The sequence below is a fragment of the Solanum pennellii genome, chromosome 11 (genome assembly GCF_001406875.1).
Source record: "Solanum pennellii chromosome 11, SPENNV200".
In the NCBI taxonomy this organism is placed as follows: Eukaryota; Viridiplantae; Streptophyta; class Magnoliopsida; order Solanales; family Solanaceae; genus Solanum; species Solanum pennellii.
In genome coordinates, this window is record NC_028647.1 from 378304 (window position 1) to 391077 (window position 12774).

The 12774-nt window shown below is 32.6% G+C and overlaps 1 protein-coding gene across 1 annotated transcript; it reads left to right on the forward strand.

The window, feature by feature from the left end:
- Positions 1–1993: 1993 nt before the first annotated feature.
- Positions 1994–7990, forward strand: LOC107003356. Its single transcript, XM_015201674.2, has 3 exons — positions 1994–2534; positions 2996–4361; positions 6649–7990. The coding sequence occupies exons 1-3, from the start codon at positions 2144–2146 to the stop codon at positions 7796–7798; spliced, it is 2907 nt and encodes a 968-aa protein (XP_015057160.1). The 5' UTR covers positions 1994–2143; the 3' UTR covers positions 7799–7990.
- Positions 7991–12774: the final 4784 nt, after the last annotated feature.

Consider the following 12774-nt stretch of genomic DNA (forward strand, 5'->3'; position numbering starts at 1 on the left):
TATAGATATAAATATTTTATCAAATTATTTTTATTAAATAATGTCTTTAAAAATCATTTCGAAGTAAATATTCAATGCTGAGGGTAAATGTTTAAAAAGATTATTGTCTTTTCTTGATAGGTCAAACGTAACGAATAAAAAAAATAAGAATCTATTTTAGAAATAAGTGATAAATACAAATGAATAGTGAAATTAGATACAAATAATTGACTCCAAATATATGGACGAAATAAAAACTTTTAATATCAATCAAAACAACCTATTATTTTTTAACGTCAATAGAATTTATTTCAACTTCTAGATTTCAACTTTTTAAAAATATGATATGACGTTTTTATTGTTTATTACTTGATAAAATTTACTTTTCCTTTTTGAAAAAAATTAAATAAATCTTACTACGAAAAAAAGCCCCACAACTGATCGTTATCTATACAATTTAAAACTCTTTAAAACAAGAAAAAAGAGTTACTAAGTCAAAAGTAAATAGGGCATTAACCACATAATAGAGGTATGAAATATATTTTAAAAGTACTTTAAAGAACAAATTCATTATTATATTTTATGCTGTTCATTTCTTTTTATTTAACCCGTGCCTTAAAAGGCACTAATATCCGATAAAGAATTATCTGAATTATGTTAATCACGAATCGAAAAGCGAAATTAAGAATTTTAAGTTATATATTTTCAATCTATTGTTTTGCTTATTATATTTTTGATGGATTATTTATATTATATATGTTGGATAAAAAATTTAGTATAAATTTAAAATTTGAATCAAAATTATTGAATTTATCGATACTTCACCCGTGACGAATGTCACTTTTGCTCATTTTCTCTGCTATTGGGCCTTTCAAAGTTTTGATGGGCTTTCATAAGGTGACAGTCCAGTTAGATTCATTTATCAGGTATTTAATGGGCTTTGAAAAATATCAGCCCACTATTCTTCTATTCTCAAAAAAAAAGAAAAGAGAGAGAGAACGAAGAGGCGTGCATATTTAAAAGAAAAATTACTTGAATAAGTACCTTTTAATAAAGTAAAAATAATTATTAATTTTAATGATACTTTTTATTTGTTAATATTTATAATAATATTGTGATAAATAAATAATATGTATTAAAAGTGACTTATATATGTATTATAATAGTTTTAAAATATATTATACTTGTTTGGTAAGAAATTGACGCATTATATTAAAATGTTTGATTGTATTATTCATCAATAAATCTTGTATTATGTGTGTTTTTATTATTTGTTCTTTGTAATATGTGTAAAAAAATGTACTATAAATATATTAAAAGTGATCAATGAAAACAATATAAATTATTGTTATGAATAATAAATATTTTCTTAATATAATATATTTACGTAAATTTTCCACATTTAAATAGGTTGAGTTTGTGACGTATTTATTAACTTGACTTAACGAGTAGAACATAAATTACTTAACAAAATTTTGGTTCAAAATAAGATGCTGAATTGGTCACATTTTCTTTTATGATTATGGATCCATTTTAGCATATTGTAATTAATTTCATAGTAGTAATTTAAATTGTAAGTTCTTGAACTCGTTAAATCAATATTTTTTTGGTCTAAAATCTCAACCCAACTCCTTCGAATAATTAATTAATTTGAAAGCGGGCATATGTACAATCATCTCGATTTATTTATCCTTCTTTCATTTTTAGTCCATTTCAATTAGAAGAGCTCTTTCCTTTTAACAGTTTTTTAATTTCAATTTTTTATACGACATCTTTAAAATCTAAAAAAAATGCGAGATTTTTTAGATACATTTTAAATGTTTTTAGTGTAATACCACAAAATTAAATAGACTTCTTAATCTTCTTAAACTTCATATCAAATCAAATTAATCAAAATTACACGGATGAAGTAATATTTTTTGTTCACCTACCAAACACTAATAAATAAATAAATAAAAATCATACTTATATCACGTGATGTGCACGTGTGGAGATTTTTGAAGGGTTTTAGCTCTTTCTTCTTCTTCTTCACCAGAAACCCTTTTAGTACTTTAAAAATCGACTTTCAAAGCTTTCCAGTTTTCTCCCATGGCAGCAATCAATCTGAAATGAACATCATCAATTTCCTCTCCGAACCCTAACCCTATTTCCCAAAATCTTCACCATGAAACCCCTTTTTCCGAGACCCATTTTTACAATCTCTCTCTTCACTAACACGGTTACTACTACTACCATTGCAAACCCAAGAACCTGCTTTCAAATCGCTCATTTCAGTACTAATTTTCAAAATCAAGGTCAATCTTCATACCCATCTCGGCGTCATGAAGAGGAGAGCCGTAATGTGAAGGTATCAGTGTGGTGGGATTTCGAAAATTGCTCTCCTCCAGCTGGTGTTAATGTTTTTAAGATTGCACAGAGTATTACTGCGGCTATTAGGGCAAATGGGATTAAGGGTCCTATAAATATTACTGCTTTTGGTGATGTATTGCAGCTGTCTAGGATGAATCAGGAAGCACTTTCTTCTACTGGGATTAATCTTGCTCATGTTCCTAATGGTAATAAAGTTCTCATTTTTATGGTTATTTAATTACCATTTTCATTTTTCTAAGATGTGTTTTAGTAGTTAGTTTAAGTGCCCTACTTAACTCAATTCAATGGGTACTCTCAACTGAGATGACTAATTAAGTTGTAAACTTACACAATTGTATTAATAATCTTCGCTGAGTTTAACAGATTCAGTTCCTTACCAAATATTGGTATTTAAGAAAAAGGGGTTAGAGGATTTTATGTGGCTGATGCTGGTTTTGTGTTATAGTTATGTTCTTGTTATCGTTAGCCCCCATATAATTTTAACTAGTTTTGTATTTGAATTTCTAAATTCATATGTTGTGCTCAAAATGTAAACGAAAGGATTTCTAAAACGAGACAGTTGTTAGGCTCACGAGTAGCATGTTATTTAATCATCATTTCCTTGGTCGTGACTGTTTTACTGATCATTTTGTTATGTTAATCTCAGGTGGAAAGAACAGTGCTGACAGGTCTCTCCTTGTTGATCTGATGTATTGGGTTTCTCAAAATCCTCCGCCAGCACACCTTTTATTGATTTCAGGTGACAGGGATTTTGCTGGAATACTACACAGGCTGAGAATGAACAACTACAACATTCTTTTAGCTAGTCCAGAAAATACTCCTAGCGTTCTTTATAGTGCAGCTAGTATCATGTGGCAATGGAATGCGTTACTGAAGGGTGAAAACCTTGTAGGAAAGCATTTTAACCAGCCACCAGATGGTCCCTATGGTTCTTGGTATGGGCATTACAAAGCACCTCTTGATGACCCTTTTGCAGTTACTGAACAACCCACAAATCTTCGTTCTGAGGAAGTTTCCGAAACTGTTTCAGAGCAGAAATGTCGGCCCATTCCAAAGTCAATAGTGAGGCATATCCGCAATATTTTAAATTCTTACCCCAAAGGAGTTAGTATTACGGAACTTCGCGCAGAATTAGCAAGAAGCAATTTGAATATAGACAAAGACTTGTACGGATATAAGAAGTTCTCTCGTTTTCTTTTGGCCATGCCAAATATTTTAAAACTCCAGTTCGTAAGTGATGGGAAATATTTGGTGCGGACCACCAACCCTAAAGTTCCTGAACAGGGTGACAATTTAAGCATAAGTGTAGAGCCTGAACCTAATGGAGAGGCAGAATTTGCTGTTAATCCTATATTGAATGGTGAGACAGGCACAGGCAGTTGTATGGAGGGCAAGAATGTACCTCAATCCCCTGAACGAAAAGTGAAAACATCCCTAAGAAAATTGCAGGGACCCCAGAGAGCACAGGAGGCATGTACAGAAGTTCAGCAGCCCCCACCTGAGAATGTGGTTGTTGAAGCAAGTGAGGGTCGACTGCAGACTACAGAGCAGCATGGTTCCGCACCTGAAACTGGCTTTTTGAAAAGGTTATGGAATAGGTGGTTCGGGAACAAGGAGACTGTTTCTGGGGAAATGATCTTAAATGTAAAGTCAAAAACTGCTTTGAAGGATGTAGAATTAAAGAGTCATTCTCAGCATTCAGAGGGCTCCCCTTCTTTTGCTTCTGGTAATAAAACCAGTTCCAAAGATTTATCCTCTATGCATTCTGAGGATACAACGGATAAGCATAACCAGCAGTCCAACCTTCTTAACAATATTAAGAGTTGGTGTAGATCTTGGAGAAGTTCCAATCTCTTGAAAGAAACAGGATTAGAATCCGATGAAGAATTCAAGAAGACAGAACTTTGTCCTGAGGCAGAGGAATTATTTTCAAAGGAGTCCTTTTGGAGAGACCTGGGATCATTTTTAATTTCAAGCCATGGTTCAGTGCTTATCTTGCAATCAAGAACTAGGTACACCTTCTAACATGTTTTCTGCCTTCGTATTTATGGTCTATCTGGCTTCAATTTGCTTCATAATTCTGCTAGCTTTTCCCTTCTTTTCTTTGCCACAGTTAATGCCTCTGTTTGTCCGTGTCGACAACATTGAAGTTTGGTCCATTTGTGTTGGATAATATATTTTTTTCTTCTAATTAAATGTAATATATGGTCTTAAATGAGTTGTGATGAACACCTTGACATAGACGTTAGGGAAGTTTTCTTTCGTGTTCTTTTTTCTTGAGAAAGGTAAAAGTTAATGTGTGTTTTTACTTTTACCTAGTATGGCCATGTGTTGAGTTGCATTTCCCTGCTTTCTTTCCTCTTTGAGATGTAGTAATATATTGGTAATCAATAATTTTTGTGGTCTCTCTGTATGTTCAGTTGCATTTCTCCCCTTCATTTCTTCTAGGGAAAATACATAAGTTGGCACCCTAAACTTGTCCGGAGAAGTCATGTTACACACTTTAACTTGACAGGCGCCCCCCTATTCTTGTCCAAAGTGGAAACAGTATACCCTTAGAGGCGGCGTGACAAAGAAATTGAGTTCACCTTCTTAAAATGCACGAAAAGTAGAGAAACTGTTGGAAGCACTCTATGTACGGTTGCCAATTTTCTCATTGGATGTTACACGTAAACGCTCAATTATTTGTGTTTAGTCTAATCCTAAATTTCTACATTGTCTTTTTCTTTTCTTTTCTTTTTTCACTTTTGCTTTTTCCTTTTCTTCCCATCGTTTCTTCTATTTCCACCATTACGACTGGGGTACCTCCTTGTTAGCTTCAAGACCTCCTCATCACCTTCTTCGTCAGTTTCACTCCTCCATTCTACCAATACTGACCATTGAACTGACAACAAAATACCATTTTTATTTTTCCGTTCATAATGAATGATCATTTGGTTAATTTATTTGTTTCAATCTGTTCTTTTTCTTTTACCTGGTGAAAATGTGGAGGCTAAAACTCAGGTGTTGTATTTTTTGAATAACCTTGGTCTTTGGGCGAGCTTGCGTGCACTTCGACTAGTTCCATCCCATTACCTCCCACCAACAAGTACCAAGTGTATGGACTGATGGAAAGAGATCGCCTAGTAGTTTTGCCTCAGCTGGGAAATGAACTTGAGAGCTTATGGTTCTCAACCACTTCATTGACCACTAGGCTACACCCAGTTGTTGGATATTATTATATGCGTTGAGTGGTAGGTAGTTATGCAAGAAAATTAGTATAGGGACTGGCTAAAACAAAATAATCTTGCATACTAGGATGGGCATAATACATAGACGTTTCCTTTAATTTGACCTCAACAGGCATCTATGCCCTCCAACTTTTGGTGTGCACAAGTAGGCACTTAAACTTGTATAAATTTAAGCAAGTAGACAGTCACGTCCTATGTGGCAATTCGTGTGAGATACACTTGAACTGATTTGTAGGATGTGTGTGTCTAGTTGCCCCTCTGCAAAGAAAAAATTTCTGTTTTCAACCCGTTCCACATAAAATATCTTAAATTTCTTTTTTTTTGTTATAAGCTAATTAATCAGTGAAGATCAGTGGTGTGTATATTACTAAATATATTATGCTACCATTCTTTCTCTCCCGAATATCTTGTTCTCTATCACAACAGCCATAATTGAGCTTGAAGCTCGAGCTCAAGTTCAGAAAACAGTGTGAACTTTTTTTTTTTAATGTAACTGAGAGTGCTACATATTATTGAGTAGATAACAAGACAAATAATTTACTGAATATTAACCGCCCCACACTCCCATAAAGTTGGACCCGCACCACCCCGCATAAGGCAAAATCCACATTGCCCCGTTGCCATCCCTAACCAGAAACTGAACTGTGTAGTCATTATGCTGATTTTGCATTAGTAACATAGAGTTATATGTTGGAAACCCAAAGTTGGATTAGCTATGCGAAATGTTTATCCTTAATCAAAAAATGTTTGGCAGATCACCTCTCTGAACTTTTTCCCCATGTATTTAATTTGTGATATTGATTTTACAGTGCCAAATATTCTACCCACTTCTTCTGTTTGCATTTGAAGTTGAGTGGTTTTGTTCAAATGTGTAGTATAATTTCCATCCGTGTCTTGGATATTTCTAAATTCTAATGTTTTACCACCTTCCCACCAGAAAGTGGTTTCCTTGTGGGAATCAGCTTAGTGTTCCTTTTTATGCTTCGTCTCAAACAATATTTTTCTGAATTTGACACATCATATCTTTCTATAATGGATTCTGATCTTGTGCTACTGTTTTTTTTTTCAGGGCCAAGATGGCACAGAATCTCCAACAAGAAGGTCCTTCGTTTCTGAATTCTCTAAGTGAAGGTGATGCTCTTCGTCTGGTAGACTTGCTAATCTCAGATAAGAAATGGGTGGATGAATGTCTTTCCCGAACCTTCCCTTACAAGCTCATTCAGCCAGCAGTCAAAGCTTCAATCAACAGTAATTCTTCCAATTCGAATGAGTTGAGTTCTGTGTTTAGGAATACGAGAGATACATCTAATTTGAAGAGCTCACAAAAACTTGATGGCGAGAAAATACACCAAAATCCCCCTCACACGGGAGTTTCTCGACCGATCATTCAGGGCAGTTGTTCTGGTAAGTCTAGAAATGAGGTGCTTACTGACTGTCAAGAGCTGGTGGATGACATTGTAAAGCAATATCCAGAAGGATTCAACATGAATTCTTTCAGGTCTCTATTCCGTGAAAAGTATGGATATTTACTGGATGTAAATAAGCTTGGCTACACGAAGTTAAGTAATCTTCTTCAGATAATGCCTGGGGTAAAAATAGAGTCTACTTACATTATTCCTTCTGCTAAAGTCCTGAAAAGTCCAGGTCTAAAAACAGACGAGCCGTCTGATCAAGAAAGTGATCTCAGTGTTACTGGAACTAATTTAGATAGTGAATCATCAAGTTTGCCTGGGAAAGATAACGAGTTTGATTCTCGTTGGGAGGAACTAGGTCCAGTATCTAAGGCAGGCCCTTCCAATAATAGAATAAAACTGGGTTCTGATGGAGAAGCCAAAGATGAATCAAGTGAACTAACACATGGAAACTATGAAGCCCCATTGGATCGTGACTTGTCTGATTCCGATGAAGACACATCATCATCCACAAAACTGGACACTGGTAAGTCGAAAATGAGGGATGAAGATAGCTCATTGTTACAGATTCTTGATTCATGGTACGGTAGAAAGGATGTTGATGGGACGTTAGAATCTTCCATCGATGGTTCAAAATTAGATACATCAATATCAGTTGACCAAATGGAGAACTCTCCCTCTGGGAGAAAACAGAAGACTTATTCATTTGTGACTGACCAACCTGTGGACACTAAAGATAAGTTGATTGATGGTATATTGGGTAGCTTAAAGAAGTCAGGCGAGAAGTCGCCTGAGACGAGGGTGTAGCTCTGATGGTTGAGAAGAGAAGATCATTTATGTGGTTTGGCTTCTTTACATGAATTTATAGGATATGTAGTTAGCAAATAGAACACACATTACTCTAATATTTTGCTATTTATCTATGATATATGATTATAATAGGCTAGTGTATTAGAGAACTTTTTCAGAAGAGAAATTTATATTGTTTTCTACTCTTAATTTTCTATGTTTCGTTAGGGTTTTACAATGTTGATACCACTATTAGATTCACACATTTGCAAGTGCTGGAACTTTATGTTCCTATGGCTATCTTACGACTACTCAGCGGCCTATAACACAAGTCACTATTTTTATTGGGGTTAGAAAGTAAACCCCATAAATCAAAACGGTGAAAAATAAATAGAATTTGTTATCAAAATTGATTAATGGGGGATATTTTTGCGCGTAAGAAGATAATAATGAAGAAGGTAGATAGCCTAAATATGATTTATTTTGATCAATAAATGAAGATAAAAAATACACTCATACTACTATTCACTTTTTTGAGTTTTATACTTGAATTATTGAGTGTGTAACGTTTATATTTAAACTATTACGTATTACTTTGAGAAATATACACCTCTCTTTTATAACATTTTTTTTAAAAAAAGATTTTTTTAAAGTAATTTTAATGTGTTTTTGACCGTTATCATACTAAATAGTGAAAGAGTTATAACCAAAATTAACTTTCTCCAATTTATGCTATTAAAATTTTTTGCTCATACTAGTTTATCAAATAATACTATATAATTATGACACACATGAGCAAAATCTTATATCCTCCCACTTGACTTACATAATGCAATTCATTTAATTGACTTATAAACATCATTGTTGCACAAATAAATGCTCAAGTGTTATTTTTAATTGAAAACATCATTCGTTATTATTCCTACTCAAGCTTGAGACTTGGAGTGTTAACGAGTTTTTCATTGCTTTATGTTATGCATGTTTTAGTTGAATTCTTGTTTAATGAGAAGGAGTCTCCATTATTGTGTTTTTTCGTGTTGATATGCATCTATGATGAGTTTCCTAAATAATACTTTGTTTTAGTTGCGACTTCTATCGAAATTTTAGTAGCCACTTATACTTACTCATGGTAGAAATTGAGAAAAAAGGTTGGATACGCTTTGCTAAGGGACCTAAGGGAGAGGGAAACATTGTCCTCATTAGAGAACTGTATTCTAAATTGGATAGAAATAGGGTATAGAAGTGGTCACGTATGCTAGATGTGATTTTTTATAACCCAACCAATGTGTATTGGGTTAAGAATCAATCAAGTGATTATACAACCTTGCCCAAGGCATTCATGAACCAAAAGGCCAAGGCTTTGCTCAACTGGACTATCAACCGTTGGACGTTGGCTACTCATAAGAACGATATTATATGAGATTATGTGTTAAGTGGTGAATAATATAGCTTTTAGTAATAACTTATATAACTTTTAGCAGCGATTATAGTTGCCAAAAAAATGACTTTAGTGGCGAGTGCTCTTGCCACTAAAAAGGTTTTCTAGTGACGACGGCTTTTAGCAGCGAATAGAGTTGCCATGGCAAATTTTTAGCTTTTAGTGGCAACCTAACCGCCGCTAAAAGTTATGAAATTCGTCGCTAATAGTCTCTATTAGTGGCGACCTTAACTGCCGGTAAGAGCCATTGAAATTCGTCGCTAAAAGACGCTTCTTACTTATGAATGTCTTCGCTAAAAGTTACTTTTAGTGGCGACAACAATCGCCGCTAAAACTATGAATTTCGTCGCTAAAAGTCACTTTTGGTGGCGACTATACCCGCCGCGAAAACCTATGAATGTCGTCGCTAAAAGTCACTTAGTGGCGACTATACCCGCCGCTAAAACTTATGAATATCGTCGCTAAACGTTACTTTTAGTGGCGACAAACCCGCCGCTAAAACTATTAATTTCGTCGCTAAAACTCTCTTATAGTGACGACTTTAGTCGCCGCAAAAACCTATAAATGTCGTCGCTAAAAGTAACATTTAGCGGCGACGTTCCGCCGCTAAAACCTAATGAATGTCGTCGCTAAAAGTCACTTTTAGTGGCGACTGTACCGTCGCTAAAACTTATGAATGTCGTCGCAAAAAGTCACTTTACCCGCCGTTATAACTTATAACCTATGAATTTCGTCGCTAAAAGTGTCTTTTAGTGACGACTTTAGTCGCCGCAAAACTATGAATGTCGTCGCTAAAAGTAACTTTTAGTTGCGACTACACCCGCCGCTAACTTTTGAATTTCGCCGCTAAAAGTCTCATTAGTGGCGACAATTCTGTGCTTTTAGCGGCGACTTTTTTGCCACTAATAACTCTTTAGTTGCGACTTATATGGCATTTTGCAGCGGTTCTTGCTGACACGAAAAAGAAATTTAGTGGCTAATATTTTATAAGCGATTGTTTTTGCCATTTTTTGCGGCGACTTTATTTGTATTGGTGGCGGTATTAGTTGACACTAATACTTACCCTTTTAGGTACCATAATCACTTGCCGCGACTTTTATATGTATTATTAGTAGGTTGCCACTTATACTTATGGTGGAAAGACAAATAGTAAAATATAAAGGGAAGGACAAATATTTACATTTTATTATTTGTCTTTCCACAATATGTTACTTTTCCCTAAAAATTTCATTCAAGTCTCCTTCCGAATAAAAAATGGATTTTTATTACTTAATTATCTTCTAAGATTAGTCAAAAAAATTTAGTCTAGTTGTTGGTCAACTGCAAGTTAGCAAACATTTTCAATGCTTAACAACTTCTCGAAATGTAAATTGAACTCTGAAACCTTCTTGGATTTCAAATGATTTTTTATTTATTTAAATCTTTTGAAAATTTTAAATTTTCTTAAATTATATAAAAATAGGCGGAATTACCTGGGAGATACTTGTACTTGACGCTGTTTGTCAATTGAACCCTTCTACTCATCACTTTGCCAAATGAGCCCTTAAACTTGATTAAACTCAATTTTCTAAACCCTTCTGACAATTAACCGAGCTTATGTGACATTAAAATGGTTGAGTTGGACAAATATGAGATCGACCACATGCGTTTTAAAGAAAGTGAATGCAATATTTTTTATTTAAAAATTATTAAAATTATAAGACAAAATGATAACAATAATAATAATAAATTTTAATTTTTTTTTCGGAGTGAGGCTAAGGATGGATGAGAATGAAGAAGATGAAGTAGGAAGGGGGAAAGAGAGAAAATTGCACTTTTTATTTTTTAAAATTTGATTTCTGATCTGTCATTGAAATAATAATAATAATAATAATAATAAAATGACGTGGTGTTTGATGTTTAAAAAGAGTGTATTATACGCACACACAATAGATGGGAAAGAGGTTTAAAATATTGGGTTTGAATGAATTTAAGGGTTCATTTGGCAAAATGACGAGTAGAAGGGTTCAATTGACGAACGGAGTCAATTAAGTACAAGGGTATTCCAGGTCATTCCGCTTATTTTTTTCCCATCTTTTATTCTTAGCATTAAATACATATTATTCAAATTATTTTTCAAAATCTAACATTAAACAGTGATAAGTAAAATGTACAGTGAAGTTATAAGTCATCTAAATATTAATAAATTTTTTAATAGTATTTAATAGCAAAGATAAAATAATCACAATTCAATAAATTTTTCATTAATTTTATAAATTAAATAAATATTATTAAAAATCTTAACATAATGCGGTGAACAAATAAAAATAAAACAGGGAAATGTCCTACATTATGTAACACAACATGTAAAAGTAATATTTAGTTGTTCCAAGAATAATAATTGGAACATTTTTATGTAAACCAAACTTGTTATCTCATCCTCAATGTTTATTTTTATTTTTATAAGAAAAAATAACTAATAATCATTTATAATTATTCGAAAAATTCACTTAGGCATTTTAATTTTATCTCATACCTATTAAACACTTTAATTTTTTAAAATAATTTCTGTAAGATATTTTTAACATGGGATAGTGTGTGTAAATTAATTTTGTAATAGCCAAATATGAATTTTCTTGTATTCCTACATAATTTGAATTTTCAGTACCTAATCACATCAAGATGATTAAATAAATTTTCTATAAGTGAGAACATATTTTTTTTTTTGAAAACTTACATAAATATTACTATAATAAAAAAATATTTACCATTTATAGCGATAACATTTTTTTTTCACTTGACACTTTTAATTCATATATAATACAAGTTTAATAAATATTACAAAAAGTAATTTATTATTCACATATAATACAAGTTTTAATGATGGATAATACATTTATCCCACATTTTAATACACTTATAATGCAATGTGACAGTTTTTTACCAAACAAACATAATACGTTTCAAAAACAATTATAATTCAAATATATTGAATATATAATTCACTTTGAATACATATTACAGATTTATTACAATATTGCTATAAATGGTAATAAACAAAAAGTATCGCTAAAATAAGTAATTATTTTTTAAAATGTATTAATTTATGAAATTTTTCCTTCTTTTGATATTTGTAAGTATGTTAATATTTAATAAATTTTAAAGATCCATTCATTAATGCTTTGATGTCTGTCCAACAATAAAATTTATGTCTAATCGCGTGTAGAGAGAAATAAATTAGGCTTTCAATTAGGATGAATAAAAGATACTCCCTTTTTATCTGATTTAATTAAGACTAAATCTGAAATGAGACTTGATGAACATTTATTTCTTTTCTATATTTAATAAATACTTTTTTAATATAGACTTTCTAAGACAAATTAATGATATGTTTTAGTAAGAAGTTTACATGGTTAAGGGGTATTTGAAATTAGAAAAGCTAAAATAAGTTGCCATCCTTTTTTTAAAAAAATTTCAAAGGAGTAACTTGTGTCTTTCACATATTTAGCAAACAAATATTTTGTCTAATGTGGAAATGACACCTAGATGATAGTACTGACTCAAGTAACAGTCGAAT

What these genes read in the sequence shown, in the direction of transcription:
- LOC107003356 (XM_015201674.2), top strand. Translation starts at nt 2,144, where the DNA reads ATGAAACCCCTTTTTCCGAGACCCATTTTTACAATCTCTCTCTTCACT. An exon ending in TCTTGCTCATGTTCCTAATG is followed by an intron (nt 2,535 to 2,995) that starts GTAATAAAGTTC and finishes TGTTAATCTCAG; the next exon opens with GTGGAAAGAACAGTGCTGAC. An exon ending in ATCTTGCAATCAAGAACTAG is followed by an intron (nt 4,362 to 6,648) that starts GTACACCTTCTA and finishes TTTTTTTTTCAG; the next exon opens with GGCCAAGATGGCACAGAATC.